The 19363-nt window shown below is 39.7% G+C and overlaps 2 protein-coding genes and 1 non-coding gene across 3 annotated transcripts in view; all 3 read right to left on the bottom strand.

The window, feature by feature from the left end:
• Positions 1–1751: 1751 nt before the first annotated feature.
• LOC131250995 (geraniol 8-hydroxylase-like) overlaps positions 1752–19363 on the bottom strand; it is a 96511-nt gene continuing 78899 nt past the window's right edge. The window contains exon 3 of the transcript XR_009173545.1: positions 1752–1927. The gene's annotated coding sequence lies outside the window, so the exon portion shown is untranslated. The remainder of the gene's footprint in view (positions 1928–19363) is intronic.
• On the bottom strand, positions 1934–17727 carry LOC131250994 (geraniol 8-hydroxylase-like). Its single transcript, XM_058251422.1, has 2 exons — positions 16788–17727; positions 1934–2621 (listed from the first exon to the last, which is right to left on the bottom strand). Exons 1-2 carry the CDS (start codon positions 17682–17684, stop codon positions 2016–2018), a joined length of 1503 nt encoding a protein of 500 aa, XP_058107405.1. The 5' UTR covers positions 17685–17727; the 3' UTR covers positions 1934–2015.
• On the bottom strand, positions 6139–6245 carry LOC131252256 (small nucleolar RNA R71). The gene has a single exon (XR_009174290.1). It is a non-coding gene; the product is annotated as a small nucleolar RNA R71 (small nucleolar RNA).

The raw sequence follows: 19363 nt of genomic DNA, 5'->3' as shown, positions 1-19363 counted from the left end.
GTTTCCTCCATCCTATGCTGATTGTGTGGGAAACTTGAAATTCTAGAAATGATGCTAGGTTTGAAAGTAAACCCATAAAGGCCGAGATTACCATTGCCCGCATTAAAGGCAACAATAATATACTGGTTGACATCAAATCCTTGATGGTTCCTCCTTGCATGCAGATCTGGGATGGCCTAGGTATCTCAATGTCAGCCAATTGCCCCTATCTCATTGAGATCATCAAATGGGCCAAGCTGGCAAGGGATTGGGTCAAGCTTAATGTGGATGGTTCTGTTAGAGGTAACCCGAGGCTGTCTGGAGGTGGAGGGGTATGTAGGAGTGACAACGGAAACCTCATTTTCGCCTTCTCGATTGGGTATGGTGTGGGATCCAACAATCGAGCCGAACTTCGCGCGATTCCTAATGGCCTTTCCATGTGTCTAGAGAAGGGGCTGTATATGGTTGAGGTTGAATCTGATTCCAAAGCGATGGTTGATCTCCTGTTGGGGAAATCACGTATCGCTTGGTGCTGGAAACCTTGGGTCTGGATCTTGATTTTGATGAGTAGAGGATCTTTCTGCTTCAAGCTGATCAAGAGAGAAGGTAATGGCCCGGCTGATGGGATGGCCCGAGAAGGGAGCAAATGCCAATCCTTCTCCTACCACAACTAGTTGAAGGACCTCCCAGAGGAGATGAGGTGGATGATTTTCCTGGATAGAGACGATTTGAGTAGGCTAAGGACTTTCCAGACAGAGTCTTAGGTTGCTTTTACTCTGTTATCCCTTTTCGGGCTGCTCTTTATGATAGGGGTCACCCGAATGTCCATACCATCTGTACATCTCTTTCAATTAATGAAATTCTCCCTTTTTTTTAAAAAAAAAAAAAAGAAAAAGAAAAAAGGAGAGTCATAACTCCAGTTCAAAAACCTGAAAACTTGACTAGATATGAGTAGGCTCAGACTTTATCAAGTCTTGAAATTACTTGACTTGATACTTTATAAAATTATTAAATTAAAATAGATACTAATAAATATTTTCAAACATCGATCCAGTTACTAAACCCGCCCTATCCAGGACTAGCTCCCAATGAGAGAGAGAAAGGGGAGGTCGGATACTGCTGTTACCAAAAAACACTAGCTAACGGGCATCACGCCTAAACCCACGAGAAAGGGGAGGTCAGATACTGCCAAGAATATCTTGTTCTGTTGATTAGTACTTCCCAAGCGGGCTAGGCTATCCGCTACCTTGTTGGCCTCTCTCGGGGTGTGCTTGATAGAAATGCTAGCTGTGGTCCGGATGGATGTGCTTGATAGAAATGCTAGCTGTGGTCCGGATGGAATCAAAATTTTAATATCCATTTTACTTGACTCAATACTTTATAAAATTTTGAACATTACTCGTGTAATTGCATCGACGTTTAAAGCTGTGTATTTCAGAATGTCAACAAAAGAACACATATTGGGTAAATACTTATTGCTGGTTGATGTAGATCCATCTCTACCAAAACTCTCCATCTACTCTCCCAATCTGTATTTGCCCAATACGTGTTCTTTTGTTGACATTCTGAAATACACAGAGCTTCAAACATCGATGCAGTTACACAAGTAATGTGCAAAATTACGGAGTTTTAAAATGGAATTTTACTGATTACGTTTCAGATTTTATTTTTTTATTTTTATTTTTGTTTTCAAAAGAAAGAGGAAATATTTCATTTCTGGATTACGTTTCAGATTGATTCAACGAATTGATTCAACAATGAAACTCATTGAATTGGACACATAATCATGCATGGCACATTCTCTTTCTTAAGTAGCTCCCTACTAGTTGTAGGTCTTTACAATCACTAAGTTTAGGAAAATATAGCTCCAATCAATGGTGCTAAACAAAACCTTCTAGAGCAGATGACTATTATCATATATGCATTAACCATTTTTACACCAGGAGAGCTAAGATTCTTGGTCCAAATTTCATGATAGTTAACCACATATGTTGTGGCATTTGGAAATGAAACAAGACTTACTCATCTAGGCAATGTTAGCCATCTATTGTAGGGATAGCTCGAAGAGGAGCAGCTAATTGCATGGTGATGCCGAACTTGGAGTTCATGTCTATATCGGATGACATCATTCCATTGGGAAGTTTCCAATCAAACGAATGGAGAAGAGAGGCCAACATCAGATGGACCATCCTAAATGCAAGTGGCAAGCCTGGGCAAATCCTCCGGCCTGATCCAAACGGTATGAACTCGAAATCTTGACCTTTGAAGTCAATGTCACTGCCCAAGAATCTTTCTGGCAAGAAGGAGGATGGGTCTTTCCAAATGTTGGGATCTCTCCCTATAGCCCACACATTCACTGTAACCCAAGTGTTCTTGGGTATGGCAAATCCACTTATTTCAACATCAGTTATAGTTTTGCGATTAAAGAGTGGAGCTGGTGGATGCAAACGCAAGGTCTCCTTCACGACGGCTTGTAGATATGGGAGTCGGGCGATGTCTGACTCTTCTACTTGTTGTCCTGAGCCAATTGTCTTCATGAGTTCCAATCGAGCCTTCGCCATACAATCTGGGTTGCGGAGTAGCTCCGCCATGGCCCATTCTACGGCGGTTGAGCTTGTGTCACTTCCAGCAAGAAATATATCCTGACATTGAAATTGCATGAATTTATAATTAAAGGAAAAAAAGAAGAAGAAATATATAAACTAACGTAGAAATTATACCGTGAAAACAATTAGTGGGAATTATAAGATCCTAAGGCGTTTGAAAATTAATAGTGCCTTGATGCTTCCAGTTTTGTTTTTTTTTTTTTTTTTTTATAAAGCAAGTGGGGCCCATTTCTCAATAATGCTGGCCGTTGACTTCTCGATTGATGGAATATGAGTTAAAGCTTTTCCATATCGGATGATTCTATTAATCTGATCTGTGAATTAATGATATTTTCGACTGATGTTGGATTTTCACCCTAAACATTTTCTGTTTTCTACTAAGGATATGTTTTATGAATCATTCATTCGTTGCCATTTCCTTCAATATCAACATTCGAGACCCAGAGACTAAGTTCCGTTTGGATCACCTGTCTATCCACCCATCGATCGTTAGCATGGGGTGTTGTGAAGGCCATTATGAGGCCGTCGAGGTAATGGTGGAAACCGTTATATGTTATATGGTCGTAGTGACTATAACGACCACGATGGAAAAAAAATTACTCGTAACCACTGTTAATAGCTTGTTACATCTTCTGTAAAGGTCGTAATAGTCCCGTAATGGTCTGTTACAGGATAAATACATGTTTTTAAAACTTTTTTTCAACGTTATAAGGCATATATAGGTTTTTCGATTTTATTTTATTTTTTTCAAAAAGAAAAAGAAAAAGAGAGAGACCGTAACAAATATTACGGCCTAACGGTTGTTACGGGGGTTGTAACAATCATTATGACTTGTATAGAGCGGTGGCCATTACGGCCACCATTTCCAATATTACATAATACCTTGATGATGAGAGATCAAGTGATTTGTGATGGGGGAATTCATCCTTCTGATGAGTTCTTTTTGCCTTCCAGATAAAAGAACTTTTAATTAAGTGTGTGATAACAATATAAGGGCTTGTTTGGTACGTGTGCTTAGATGATGTTAAATGGGATGGAATTGCATTTGGTCCCATGCAAATTCCATTCAGCGTTTGGGAATGATAGGAAGGGTTGGGATTACGTGGGATGGAATTGCATTTTGTTCCCATGTAAGATTTCCGGTAGATTTTGAAATTCACTACACATTTAGGCCCTATATTGATGCATGTGTTTTATCCATGCTGTCTATCAATATACACCCTTTACACGTGACATTGTAGTTATATACATGTACAAGTGACCGACATCCGTTGTGAATTTGGTTCGTTGATTACAATTCCATGGTCCACCAAGCGTGGTTTTTCTTTACCTAGTGTTTTTTGCATAGCAACAATTTTATCCCAAACATGGGGATTGGATGACCAAAATACCATTTTATTTTTAGACATGCAATCATTGTGTAATAATGGTGTTAATTCCATCTAATACAATTCCATACCATTTAATCCCACCGACTAAACAGGCTTTAAGTAGTTAAGACAAAATTTGAAAGTATTTTATTATAAATATTTATAAAGAGCACTTAGAATCAAATTTGATGAACACGGCGTTCTGTTCCTCACTTGATGATGAACCAAGCTTTGTGGCAAGACGACCAATGGAGGGAATATCTTTGAAGTTTATTCAAGGACATGGGTGGAGGACTAGGCATTTAACGAGAAAGTCAGAGGGATTGATAATTTGCTCGATGACTTCGTGAGAATCAAGTACGTAGTGAGATAGTTAATGGTTCAACCATTTGTTCGTCGCGTGGGTTGAGAAATCGGACTTTGTGGTGAGGCGGTCGAAGGAATCACCTAGCACATAGTAGGAAAGTTCCACAACATTTCATTCGAGACTAAGTGATTTTTTTTAGCAATCCAACTATGTGTTTGTGGATGTAGAGTAGAGGAATGAGTAATCTAATCAGTCCATGCTTTTTGCAACATTGGGCTAGCTAGTAGCGAAGGAGTTAGACCTAAGCGAAACTAGTGAAGGTCCATGAGAGACGAAGGATAGACAATGTTGTACTGTAGAGTAGAGTTGTGTTGGATCAGCGTGGGCATAGAGCTCTTAGGTCTTTTCTTTATTTATAGACAAGAAAGGGTTGTTGGAATATGATCTTAGGAATCCCTTGCTATGGTTTTTATTGTTGATGTCTTAAATCTATAAAAAACATGGTCTGTCTATGCCATTGAAGTGTCATTGAGCAAGTGTCGATGACAACGAAGTCCCATTGAGAAAATCTATGTTGGTTGTTGGAACTTTTCAATGTTGCTAATCGATGTCATTGAAGTAAGTTCGATGCCATTGACCGAACGTCGATGCCATCGAAGTCCCATCAAAGTTCCATCGAGCGCCTGCGTAAAATTGCATAAGTACGAGATTTGTTTCCTATTCTGATGGATGTATTATATAATACTATATATATATATATATATATATATCGGGTCTAATTGGGATTTGAAAGTATAAGAGGGCTTTCTAAATCGTTCTTAAGGGTTTCAAGGGCATAACTAGGGCTTGGGAAGTAGATTCAAGGCTTGTTTGAATCAGTAACACTCTATCTCTTGTAATTTCTTCTTTTATAGTGCATTACTCGTCGCTTTGTGCCGTAGTTTTTTTTCGAAATAGTTTTTCCATATTAAATTTAGATTGTTCTTGTTTGGACTTGGTTGTGTGATTGCGAGTATTTTGCTTGATTCGTCTATGAGTGTTTCCGTGGTTTCCAACAAGTGGTATCAGAGATAACGTTGAAGAGAAAATCTAATTTGAAAGTAAGGTATTAATGTCATCTAACCTGAAGTTCAATGTAGGAAATATTTTGGCTAATTTTTTTTAAACAATGGAAAGTTAAGATGAAATGTATCCTGGTTTAGCAAGGATTGGATGAAGTTCTCCTTAAAAGGCGAGCAAAATCTATGACATAAGATGAATGGAATAAGATGGATAAGAAAGCGAGAACCTAAATTTGATTGAGGGCTGTGAGTGTTTCATGCCCAAGTGGGCCCGTGACAACACTCGACGTCTCTTGACTGAAGAAGGATTGGTTGAGGGGTTGACTATCCATCGCAGGACTGGACACCACTCGAAATCCCCTGAGTTAATTGAAGTTATGGCTGAAGACCAACCTCCTCTACTTCCACTCAGGGTGGAGGATACCCAAGATGAGAATGAGGTGCAACAGGCACCCCCGCCTCGTACTTTACCAGATTATCTACAACCGGTGGGAGTGAGTACGCCCTCATGCATGATTTTCCCTGAAAACACAGGACAAATGGACATCAAGCCAGGAGTTATCCAACTCCTTTCCAAATTCCATGGACTTGAATCAGAGAGTCCATATTTACATTTGAAAGAGTTCGATGAGATTATAGCTACATTATGTTTTCCTAATGTATCTGAGGATACAATTAGGCTGAAACTCTTTCCTTTTTCCTTAAAAGAGAAAGCTAAGACGTGGTTACATTCACTGCGTCCTAGATTCATTGGCACATGGAACGACATGCAGAGGAAATTCATAAAAAAATTCTTCCCACATCATAAAACGATTACCCTCAGAAAAGCAATCATGAACTTTGCCCAAAAGGAAGATGAAACATTCCTCCAATGTTGGGAAAGATTCAAAGATTTGGTCAGTTCATGCCCACAACACGGATTTGAAACGTGGCGCATTACAAATTTTTTCTATGATGGACTGACATCTTCCATGCGCCAAATGGTCGAGACAATGTGTAATGGAGAGTTCATTAATAAAGATGTTGACGAGGTATGGGATTACCTCGATAGTCTTGCTGAAAAAACACAATCATGGGACTATTACCCAATGGCGAACACCTCGTCTAGGCCGACTCAATTAAAGGAGAAAGGTGGATTATATCTCTTGAAAGAAAAGGATGATCTCAAGTGTAAAGTGACAACGCTCATAAGGAAAGTTGAGGCCATGGAAGGAAAGAAGGATAAGGTTAATGAAATTGTTTGCGGCATCTGTGATTGCAACATTCATACAACTGAAAATTGTCCTACAATACTCGCCTTTCGAGGAGTGTTGAATGAATAAGCTAATGTCGTAAACAACTATCAAAAACCTTTTACTGGACCTAACTCCAATACGTACAATCCTGGTTGGAAAAATCATCCAAACTTTAGTTGGAGGAATGGACAAACGGCTACCCCTCAAGGTTTCTTCAATCAAAATCCAAATCAAGTGAAACCTCAAGAGGAACTGGTTCAAAATTCCATACAAGAGCTGGCTCAGGCAATGCGGAGAATTACAGATTTTATGCAAAAGATAGATTTTTGTATGATGGTTATAGAAAAGGGGATACTTCCTGCACAACCTCTCCCCAATCCTAAACCGCAGTACGAGATTAATGATCCCAGCTCTTCAAATCAGATGGGGTACGCTAAATCCATCACCACTCTTAAGAGTGGAAAGATCATTGATAAAACTCTTCCGGTTAGGCCCGAAAAGCCTCAAGAACCAGAAAAGGGCAACAATGATGGATCTAGTGATGCTCCACAAAAATTAGAACTGGAACTTCTAGAGAAGCCAGTTGCTCCGTTCCCCCAACGGTTGGTTTCACCAAAACCTCTCTCTAACTCTCAGGATATCTTAGAGGTGTTGAAACAAGTGAAAGTCAACATTCCTCTACTTGATGTCGTGAAACAGATTCCTTCATATGCCAAATTTCTGAAAGACTTATGCACGACCAAAAGACAGCAAAGTATTCAAAAGAAAATTTTCTTGACTAAGAAAGTGAGTGCCATCCTAAAGCAAGACGTGCCACAGAAATTCAAAGATCCCGGTAGCCCAACCATATCATGTGTAATCGGGGACCATCGAATTGATCATGCACTTCTTGACTTAGGAGCGAGCGTCAATCTGATTCCCTACGCGGTATACAAACAGTTAGGTTTGGGTGAATTAAAACCCACCCTAACCACACTACAACTTGCTGATCGCTCTGTTCGTGTACCAAGAGGGATAATTGAGGATGTGTTGGTCCAAGTTGATAGATTTTACTATCCTGTAGATTTTATCATCCTAGACACCGAACCCATCAATAACATAAGCACTCAGATCTCCATCATTCTTAGCCGCCCATTCCTTGCCACTTCAAATGCAATTATCAATTGCAGGAATAGTGTCATGACATTAACATGATTGACTCTTGGAAATATAACATTGGAGTCAAACATCTTTTTCAATAACGGCAGAAACTTAGAGGAGGATGACGATTTCCACGACATTAACATGATTGACTCTTTCGTGGAAGATACGACACCTCTAACCTTATCCTCTGACTCTCTAGAGATGTGCCTGGCCCATCTCATGATTTTGATGATGACATGATTAGGGAGACGTGCGCTTTGCTTGATACTGTACCGGTACTTGAAGTTAACCGGTGGATGCCACAATTTGAAGAATTGCCACAAACCAATGTAGTGCCTCTACCGTCTAATCTCAAGCCGCCGAAGCTTGACCTAAAACCTTTACCCTCTGATTTGAAATATGCCTATTTAGGTCAAGATGAGACATATCCGGTGGTGATCTCTGCCCACCTGGAGAAAGAACAGGAGAGTATGCTCATATCTACTCTCATTGAGCATAAAGGAGCCCTGGGATGGACGATAGCAGACCTCAAAGGAATCGATCCCTCGATTTTCTCACCGCATATATCTCAAGGATAATGCAAAAACCACTCGGCTACTACAACGTAGACTAAATCCAAACATGAAGGAAGTGGTTAAGGCCGAGGTTCTTAAACTATTGGACGTGGGTATCATATACCCTATATCTGATAGTCAATGGGTGAGTCCAACTCAAGTGGTCCCTAAGAAGTCCGGAATCACCATCGTAGCCAATGCTAATAATGAACTCGTGCCAACTAGAGTCACTACTGTTGGAGAATGTGCATTGACTATAGAAAGTTGAATACCGTCACGAGGAAAGACCACTTTCCTTTACCATTCATTGATCAGATCCTGGAAAGGTTAGCTGGTCATTCCTATTACAATTTCCTTGACGGGTATTCGGGCTACAACCAGATAGAGATAGCCCCTGAAGACCAGGAAAGGACCACATTTACATGTCCCTACGGCACCTTTGCCTATCGAAGGATGTCATTCGGACTATGTAATGCCCCTGCCACCTTTTAGTGATGTATGCTTAGTATCTTTTCTGATATAGTGGGGCAATATCTAGAGGTCTTCATGGATGATTTCTCTGTTTACGGTTCATCTTTCAGCAAGTGCTTGAAAAGTCTTAAATGTGTGCTGAAAAGATGTGAAGAAAAGAACTTGGTACTTAACTGGGAGAAGTGCCATTTCATGATTTAGAAGGGAATTGTCCTTGGGCATATCATCTCGTCCAAGGGAATCGAGGTAGATAAGGTAAAAATCGATCTTATCTCTAACCTACCTCCACCCAAGAACATCAGAGACGTGCGATCCTTTTTAGGACATGCAGAATTTTACAAGCGATTCATAAAGGACTTTAGTCTTCTCTCTCGTCCTTTATGTAATCTTCTTCAAAAGGATGCTCCGTACAAGTGGACTGAGCAATGCGAGAAAGCTTTCACCAAGCTTAAGGGCACGTTAACCACTGCACCTATCATGCAGCCACCCGACTGGAGCCTTCCTTTTGAGCTTATGTTCGACGCTTCTGATTATGCTCTTGGGGCGATCCTAAGCCAGAGAAAAGATAAGAGGCCCTACGTCATTCATTACGCAAGTAGAACTTTAAATTCTGCCTAGGTGAACTACTCGACTACGGAAAAGGAACTCTTAGCTGTAGTGTTCGCCTTGGACAAATTTAAGTCCTACTTGATCGGATCCAAGATCATTATTTACACAGATCATGCGACACTTAAGTATCTTCTTTCTAAGAATGATTCTAAGCCCCGTTTGATACGATGGATCCTTCTACTCCAAGAATTTGATTTGGAAATTAAAGATAAAAAGGGAGTAGAGAACGTAGTGGCCGATCACCTTTCTTGCCTTAATACCTCTGATTCCCTTGAGGCGACCCATATCAATGATATGTTCCCTGATGAACAACTGTTTAAAGTCTCCCGTTCACCTTGGTTCGCTGATATTGCTAATTATCTTGCTACAGGTGCCATACCGACACAGTGGACTGCGCAAGATAAGAAGAAATTCTTCACCGAGGTGCGCAACTTTTTCTTGGACGATCCGTATTTATTTAAATATTGCCCAGACCAAATCCTAAGGAGATGTGTACCAAACGATGAGCATCAGAGCGTCATCTCCTTCTGTCACTCACAGGCCTGTGGTGGTCACTTTTCTGCTAAAAAGACCACGGCCAAGATTCTGCAGTGTGGCTTTTATTGGCCCACTATATGTAGGGACACTCATGAGTTTTGTAAAGCTTGTGAGCGTTGTCAGAAATTAGGAGCATTGTCCCATCGAAATATGATGCCTTTGAATCCCATCCTTATCATTGAAGCATTTGATTGCTGGGGCATCGATTTCATGGGACCATTCCCCCAATCATTTGGAAATTTATATATTTTGCTCGCCGTGGATTATGTCACTAAATGGGTTGAAGCGATTCCGTGTCGAACTAATGACCATCGCACGGTCATTAAATTCCTAAAAGAAAACATCCTTTCTCGATTCGGAACGCCTCGAGCCATTATTAGTGATGGGGGCTCACACTTTTGTAATAAACCATTTGAGAGCTTAATGAAGAAATACGGTATCTCTCACAAGGTGAGCACCCCGTACCACCCACAGACAAGTGGGCAAGCTGAGATTTCTAATAGGAAAATTAAACACATTTTGGAGAAAACAATTAACCCTGATCGTAAGGATTGGTCAATCCGATTGACCGATGCCTTATGGGCATACCGTACTGCCTTTAAAACCTCTATTGGAATGTCTCCCTTTAGACTTGTCTATGGGAAAGCTTGTCACTTGCTTGTGGAACTGGAACATGGAGCTTACTGGGCGATCAAAAATCTTAATTTCAATCTGGACAACGCTAGCTCGCTACGCAAACTTCAACTGAATGAACTTGAGAAAATTCGGAATGATGCGTACGATAATTCGAGAATTTACAAGGATAAGATGAAAGCATTTCATGACCAACACATTTTGTGAAAATCATTCACGCCTGGTCAGAAGGTCCTTTTGTACAATTCTCGATTACATCTCTTTCCGGGTAAGCTTCGATCTCGTTGGACCGGCCCTTACATTGTTGTTACTGTTTTTCCTCATGGGGTCATTGAGATAAGAGATCTCGACAATGGCAATGAGTTTAAAGTCAATGGACAACGATTAAAACCATTTTTCAAGAAATTTGATTCAGAGGACATGTCCATGCCCCTGACTGCTCCTGTTTACCAGGATTGATCTCTTAATCTGATGGAGGTATAGGTAGGTTTATTGCTTTCATAGGACTAGGGTAGTTGCTTTATTTGTCTGGTTGAAGACAGTAAACTTAGCGCTCCTGGGAGGCAGCCCAGCTCTTCATTTCATTTCATTTTTTTTTGTTCAATGTTTGTGGGTAACATTACTGCAAACCCTCATGAGACTACAACTCGTCTACTAGGGGCAACCTAGGGGTTTAAAGGCTTGTTGCATACGCTAAATGCAATTGAGAGCACCTACGAAAGTGGTATAGGTAGGATTTTATTTTTGTTATTTTATTTTACTTCTGTTGGTTTTTCTTTTGTGCTGACCTGCTCTTACGTAGATATCTTTGGAAAGCCTCTTGATTCCTTCATCCAGGTACTATCTTCCCATCACTTCATATTTACTTTTCGTTGTCCCAAGTGCATTGCATGCTCATATCTTTTACATTGAGGACAATGTAGATTTTAGGTTGGGGGTGGGAGATTAGGTTTCCTAATCAGTATCTTCTTAAGTCTTGAGCAGAAATTGTGGAAATTTTTAAATTTTTCTAGAATTTCGTATGAATTCGAAGCGATTTTGACGACCATCTTGGATTTAGAATTACAAGATAAGTGATGTTAGAATTTATGACTCTTGGATTCAACTATTTGTTAGATTTCACAGTTAAGTTAGAACTATTAATCTATGATTAGAAATTTTAAACATTGATTGAATCATAATTTTACATGTCACATCTCGCTTACACATTAAGGTTTCATTCGATATTGAAGGATTAATTTGGTGATCACTAAGCTTGAAAGGAACCAACCTGAGAAATTGAAAAGATTGGGTGAATGGTTTTCACCATAGGTTTGCTCCCTACAGGTGAAGGTTTGATTCCCCAAGGTTGACATTCAAAAATTTTTTTGGCAATTGGTCTTTACCATAGGTTTGCTCCCTATAGGTGTAGATTCAATTCTCCTCCTTGACTGTACTTTTAAAAAGTTGACATAGTGTGAAATTCATCAAAAGCTGGAAGAATGAATCAACCTTTGGGTTAGGTGTTGGTTATCATGAATTCTATTGTGGTTACCAATGATATCCTGAAATAGAGGAGTGAAATTTAATGGTGTTAATCTGAGATTGCACTATACACTCATGAAACTCAATATTTAGAATCATTCTAATTAATGGATTAATATTTGAGCTTGATTATGAAGTTTACTGTGAGCCTGATTTTAGGAGAAAGTAATGCCAACATTCATGAATCTTAAAATTTGAGTATCTAAATTGTTTTCATAAATCTCTTGAGTTTGTAGAAATTGTCCTGTAATTCTGAAATTATTTTTCGCATACTTTGCTCGGGACTAGCAAAATGCTGGTTGGGGGTTGTGTTGAGGGTCAAATATTGCATATCAGACCCCAGTTATTGTCAGGATTTGCAAACATAGTACTGTTTAACGGCCTGATTTAATCATGTCTGTGATGCAGGACGTATTCACGAGCCTGGAGTGGGAAAGGTACTAAAAAGCATGGATTTAATGGTCTGAAGTCACCAAGGCAAGCGACGGACCCTAGGAGACCAAGATCGACAGATTTGTACGTCAAGGATCCAAGAAAATTGAGAAATTGAAGCTCAAGTGGCCTGAAAAGTGTCCAGAATGCAAGATCATAGGGTTCCCACCATCTGATCAGTTCGAAACTCCATACGTGGCCTGCGAACCATAAATGAACCGTACACGTCAAATTTCAGCCCCTAGATCACTGTGAAAGTGGCCCAGCTGACAGATCAGTCACCAAAACAGTGATATGGGGCCCACCTGATCTCTGGATACGCTTCAGATTTGGACTCAATGGCTTAAATAAAAAGAGGAAGAAGATGGTCGGAGAAGATCTGATATATACATCATTGTGGACCCCACCTCAGTCGGGTGTGCATAGTGCATAAGTGCACTAGCCGTGCATGGCAACGAAAAGAATTCTCGTTCCGTCTCTGACCGAGACTCTTTCCAAAAGACTCCAGCGTCCGTGTAACGGACGGACGCTAGCCTTCCGATTTTGAGTTGTGGGGCCCATGCATTGTTCAAAAGGCAGATCTGGACCGTCCATGAGAATCACAAGGGCCATATCACGCATGCCTAGGTGGCAAATTCTCAAAAGGTCCCGGAGATTCATTTTTGATCGTCTAAAAGAAAGATAGACGGTGAATGGATCTGGTCCAATGAGCCATGCATAATTTGAAGAAAACCCATCCTTCCTGACCAGTTTTTCGTCGGGAATCCAAATAACAGAGTGGATTTATCATTCGAAGTCAATATGTGGGTCCCACTGACAGCCAGCGCAAGAAGCGCTGGCTCTGTTTCGCACGTCCGTGAAATCCGGCCGTTGTGGGCCATTGTGTGTTCATGGTGGTGGTCGGATGCATGATCCAGACCATCCAATATATTGAAACTGTGGCCCTAACCTTGTCCATGATGTCTTTTTTGAGGTATTTGGAAGAATAGCAGAGTAATCTCGATGGAAACGCAAGTCCTTTTTTGCGTTTTCTGTTGCTGCGCACAATACCGTGCGTAAACAATTCTTGGCACTCTCCACCGCGGAAAGATGGAGGTCCAGCCTCCATCTGCAGGGAGGATAAAAGGAGAGGACGGAAGGAAGGAAAGAGGCTTGGCTTGGTTGTGACATGAAGACAGGGAGAAGAAAGCTTTCTGATGAGGACGTGAGCAACGGCTGAAGCTTGGCAGGGACAGAGCTGCACATGAGCTGAGAGAGAGAGACCTGGTTCTTCTTCTATTCTTTCTCTTTTTATTTTAAATCCAGCCGCATCATGCCTATGTGTGGCTAAACCTCTTAGCTAGGGCTAAGAGGTGAAGCCTGTAGCGAGATGGGAGATTCTATTTTGTGCCTTTAAGTTAAAATTTATAAACTGAATTTGATTTAGTTGATTTTTAAAGGAATATTTTTCTTAGTCTTTAACGGTCTGTTGTGACTGAAATTACAATGGGTTTGTAATGGCTTTGAGTATTCCTTTCTCCTTTTTATGTTATGAAGTCAGGAAGCCCTGTTGTTCATCATTGTTCCATGGGTATGGTAGGATGACAGTACCCTTCCTGATCTTCATACATTGTTGGTTGGTTGGTAATTAGCTTAATTCTGTTGTTTACTTTGTCTCCTGCGCATGGTTTGGTGATGGAATCTATTCTAATTCATATACCTTTCATCTTGTGAAGACTAGATCAAGTAGGTTCAGTTTGATTTCCGTGATTCTTGATGCAGGCAAAAGATCTCCCTGATCCCTACAAGTGGATCCTCTGAATCCCTAGTTTCCTTCCTCTAAATTCCTTAAGTTTTACATTCATATCTCACAATTATTCATCAATTTATATTTGATTTAGATTGCATCTTAGGCTAGCTCTATTTCTATCTAGTTTTAGGAAACGTTCAAGTTTCAGTCCCTACGGATTCGACCTCGGTCTTACCGAGTTTATTACTACATCACAACCCTATACTTGGGGAGTGAACACTTAGGAATCCCTTGCTATGGTTTTTATTGTTGATGTCTTAAATCTATAAACAACATGGTCCGTCTATGCCATTGAAGTGCCATTGAGCAAGTGTTGATGACAACGAAGTCCCATTGAGAAAAACTATGTTGGTTGTTGGAACTTTTTAGTGTTGCTAATCGATGTCATTGAAGTAAGTTTGATGCCATCGAAGTCCCGTCAAAGTTCCATCGAGCGCCTGTGTAAAATTGCATAAGTATGGGATTTGTTTCCTATTCTGATGGATGTATTATATAATACTATATATATATATATATATATATATATATATATAGATATATATATATATATATATATATATATATATATATATATATCGGTATATGTCCTTGAAAGTATAAAAGGGCTTTCTAAATCGTTCTTAAGGGTTTCAAGGGCATAACTAGGGCTTGGGAAGAAGATTCAAGGCTTGTTTAAATCAGTAATACTCTATCTCTTCTAATTTCTTCTTTTATAGTGCATTACTCGTCGCTTTGTGCCGTAGTTTTTTTCCGAAATAGTTTTTTCATGTTAAATTTAGATTGTTCTTGTTTGGACTTGGTCGTGTGATTGCAAGTATTTTGCTTGATTCGTCTATGAGTGTTTCCTTGGTTTCCAACAAGTAGTATCAGAGATAACGTTGAAGAGAAGATCTAATCTGAAAGTAAGGTATCAATGTCATCTAACCTGAAGTTCAATGTAGGAAATATTTCGGCTAATTTTTTTTAAACAATGGAAAGTTAAGATGAAATGTATCCTGGTTTAGCAAGGATTGGATGAAGTTCTCCTTAAAAGGTGAGCAAAATCTATGACAAAAGATGAATGAAATAAGATGGATAAGAAAGCGAGAACCTCTATCTAATTGTGCTTAATGGATGAGGTCCCCTACAATATCATGAGAGACAAAACTGCATCAAATACGTGGGCGAAATTATAAAATATATATGCGAATAAATCTCTTGAGAATCGTTGTACTTTTTTTTATAGAAAAACTCTGTGTATATTACTATATATCAAAAGAAGGATTACAGCAAAAGAGGCCTCCCTGGGATAAAAAATAGCCAGGGACGCCTAAGGAAAAACCTATATAGCATAAACAGCAAGTAATCCCCTAACAAGTGGTCTCTCTAATAGAACCCAATCCCATTCTGTCTAATTTGTACAGGCCCCTAACTTCAACTGGGAGGTCAGTGGCAGCAAAGAAAGTGGATTGCAGTTGCCCAAATGCCAATGCCTAGAGTGCAAATTTATCAATTTTGATCGTGTCCTTAAAGTTTCAAAGGGGGCACTTATAGTCATGAAGGATATAGGAATGAAAACCTTTACAGGTTGATTGGGAGTACTTCATTGGGTAGAGCTGCAACATTTGTAGCAGATTTCATGTTTGCACGTATGTACTTTCTGACCATTGTTTAATTCTAGTTTTTAAAAGTATTGATTTTATTATATGTGAGCATTGTATATATGATAAACTGTTAAGGTTCTCTTTTAAGTCTACGAAATATGTTTGTAAATAGATTTTAGATTATGTGCATTCTAATGTGTGGGGGCTAATGGCGGTGGTTAATTTCTGCTGGAGGGTCATTATGGTTTGTCATGCATGTTATTTAAAAATTGTGAAGGCAGACATTTTGCACGTGTAAAAGCAAGTCACCGAAAAACCAATTTATATATTATTTTTACATTTTATACAATAAATAGCATAGAGAAAGCATCCAAATTCCAAACTCACCGAAGTTTTAAAGTCAAGTAAGTCTTCATAATTATAAACTGAATACTTTGTTGAGCTCACCCTAAATGTATGTTGTCTATCCACGCCATCCATCCTTTTTACAACTCATTTTAGATGTTGAGCCCAAAATTGAAGCACATCCAAAGCTCAAGTGGACCACAACACAGGAAACAGTGGGAACAATGATTTCCACATTTGAAGCCTTCCTAGAGACCACACTGATGTTTATTTGACATTCAACCTATTCATAAGATCACAAAGACATGGATGAAGGGAAAGCACAAATATCAACCTGATCCAAAACTTCTGTGGCCCTCAAGAAATTTTCATCGGTAAATGTTTAGTTCACATAATTTTCTGTGGTGTGGTCCAATTAAGCTTTGTATAAGCTTCATTTTTTCGCTCAGGCCCTAAAATTATCTGGTAAAATGGATTGGATGGAGTGGATATAGATATACAAATCATTGTGGGCCCCATAGAGTTTATGGACTATGGTTCTGACCAAAAACAGAAAAAAAATAAAATAAAATAAAACAAAATAAAAGTGTTAAGGAAGAAAGATAGTACCGCAAGTACAGGCTTGATATCATTGTCGCCAAATTCAAAACTTCTGTCATCCTTCTGATCAAGAAGCACATCCAGGAAATCATTTCTTCTAGGAAAATCAGATGAGGTGGATCTAGATAATATTCGTTGGGCAATCATTTCATCGAAAATTGCATACAATTTTTTGAAATAAGCAGTTGTGTGACGCCTGATGCCTTGTGGGTCGATCACCCTTAGAACTGGGAAAAAGTCGGCCAGGTTCGGCCTACCAAGTTCTTTCATAATTTCCCACACTAGATTCTTGAATTCTTGTACAGAATCGGTGTTGGGATCAACCAAATCAACAGAGAAGACGGTATTGAATATCAAGTTGAGGGTGGTAGTGAAGGTTGCTTGGCCGATATCAATCGGTCGTCCTGATAGGCTATGCTCATGCATGTGAGCGATTAGATCTTGTACTTTCTTGCGCCGTAGGCCTTGATTGGCTGCTAGCCTTGCCATTGTGAACATTTGGGTGTTACATATCGCCCGTATCTTTCTCCAATATGTGGTTGGCGGTGACCCTACTATAGATGATGAATCATAGAATCTAACTCCACCAAGGGCAGCAACAACGACTCGACCAGCGAAGGATTGATCATTCTTCTGAAGGACCTCTTTGGCCATGATCGATGATGAAACGACGATCGTGGTTATGGAGCCAAGCTTAAGTGTCATTAGTGGGCCATATGTCTTGGCGAGCTCAGTGAATGACTCGTTGGGTTTGCTGCCGAGTTTGAGGAGGCTTCCTACAATGGGAAGTGGGATGGGGCCTGGTGGGAGCTTGCCATTAGAAGATACTCTCTTTCTTACAAGTAAGATAACATGAATGCATGCCAAAACTATCAAAGTCCATGGGAGCATCGTGGAGTAATCCATTGCTCTCTCTCTCTCTCTCTCTCTCTCTCTCTTCCTGATATCTTATCTTCTCTATTATTGTACATAAAAAAAGGAGAGTTATGATAGTCTGGCAGTGTATGGTGCTTGATACACAGGCATTCAGAAATTATACACCTGGCATACATTAATCTAAGTTAAACCGGTTGATTGAACGATTCTGACCACGGATACATTTTGTAACTAATTTTAAGTGTATGCGTATCATCCATGACACTAGCCGACAGACTACTAAAGTTTTCTCACTTAAAGAAAGGAAGTTTGCTCCTTGGAAGGAGTGGAGTACTACGTTAATCTACACATTTTTTTTTAAATAAAAAAAGAAGAAAAAGTTGGTGTTTCATCACCTTGCATGTGTCGCTAATTTAATATTATTATTAATTTTTTTAATTATGTGTAGCTGATTTACAACTATCTAGACGGTTCAAATTGTGGGTCGTATGTGGATGGATCGTAAATATGGTCACTAATTTACATGGTCTTGATTGGCATACAGTTGTGCCATGTGTATGTTTGAACAGTCAACACTTCCTTAGTGGGGGTGGCTAACAGTGAAGTGTGAACTGACAGTTGGTGTACTGACAAGCTAACAAAAAAAAAAAAAGTTCACAAGTACAAACACGGGAATCCTTCTCTTTGCTTCTCTGTGCATGTGCCAGGGAGCGTGTCCAATGAAAAGCTGTATTAGGTCACCTTGATGTGTATGTGACATACATGCGGTTCATTATTTATGCCCAATCGTGTTAGGATGTCTTGTAATTCAACTTGATCTAATACCACGGTGAATCTCAGCTTTGCGGAATTCAACTTGATCTAATACCACGGTTAATCTCGGCCGAATCACGTTCATTGAAAATCTCAGTTTCACGGAATCACGTTCATTAATTAAAATAGAAACAATCGATCAACTAGAATAGAACTATGCGATTTTATGTAGATTTTTTTTTATTAGAAAAATTTATGGCACAAAGCTATAGAGATATTTACTATAATAATAATGATAAAACTTTAGAGTTATCCCAATTACCTTTTCTGATTACAGAAGTAACCCGATCTCTCCGTGCAATGCACACCATAGGATAACCCCAAGCCTTGAGAAAATTTCTTTTCAAGCCCTTATAAGTATAGAAGTTCTCTCACCCTACAAATTCCTAATTACCCTTTAAGACAAAACACTTGTATTCAACAAGCTTTAACCGAAATAGGGCTTAAATACCCCAATTTGTGTAAAACCGCGTAACAATGTCCATCTATTAGTTGGACCATCAACGACTGTTGATTGGACCGACGACAACTTTCAGTCTGCCAACAACTGTCAGTCGGGCCGACAAAATCTGCTCTGCTTTTGAGAAAACTTGTACTCTATAGGTCAGACCGACACCCAGTTCAGTCCAACCAATAGAGCCCCGCTTCAATTCCCAACCTGCAGAATACAAGGCATCCTCACAACAGAATATATGAGCCCAAAATCAAGTTGTGACTACTATAACAGGCACACGATAGGGAACAATGAGGAAGGGGATGGCCACTATTGAAAGATTATTAGGACTTACCAAAATTCTGGGACTGGCTTGTATGGGCATTGAGCAGAACATCACTATGGCCACTTGGAAAGTCTCACTGCACCAAGGTATAAACCGAAACGTCCGACCGTTTAAATG

This window comes from Magnolia sinica, chromosome 7, assembly GCF_029962835.1.
Source record: "Magnolia sinica isolate HGM2019 chromosome 7, MsV1, whole genome shotgun sequence".
Classification (NCBI taxonomy): Eukaryota; Viridiplantae; Streptophyta; class Magnoliopsida; order Magnoliales; family Magnoliaceae; genus Magnolia; species Magnolia sinica.
This window is presented reverse-complemented; position numbering and strand designations above follow the sequence as displayed.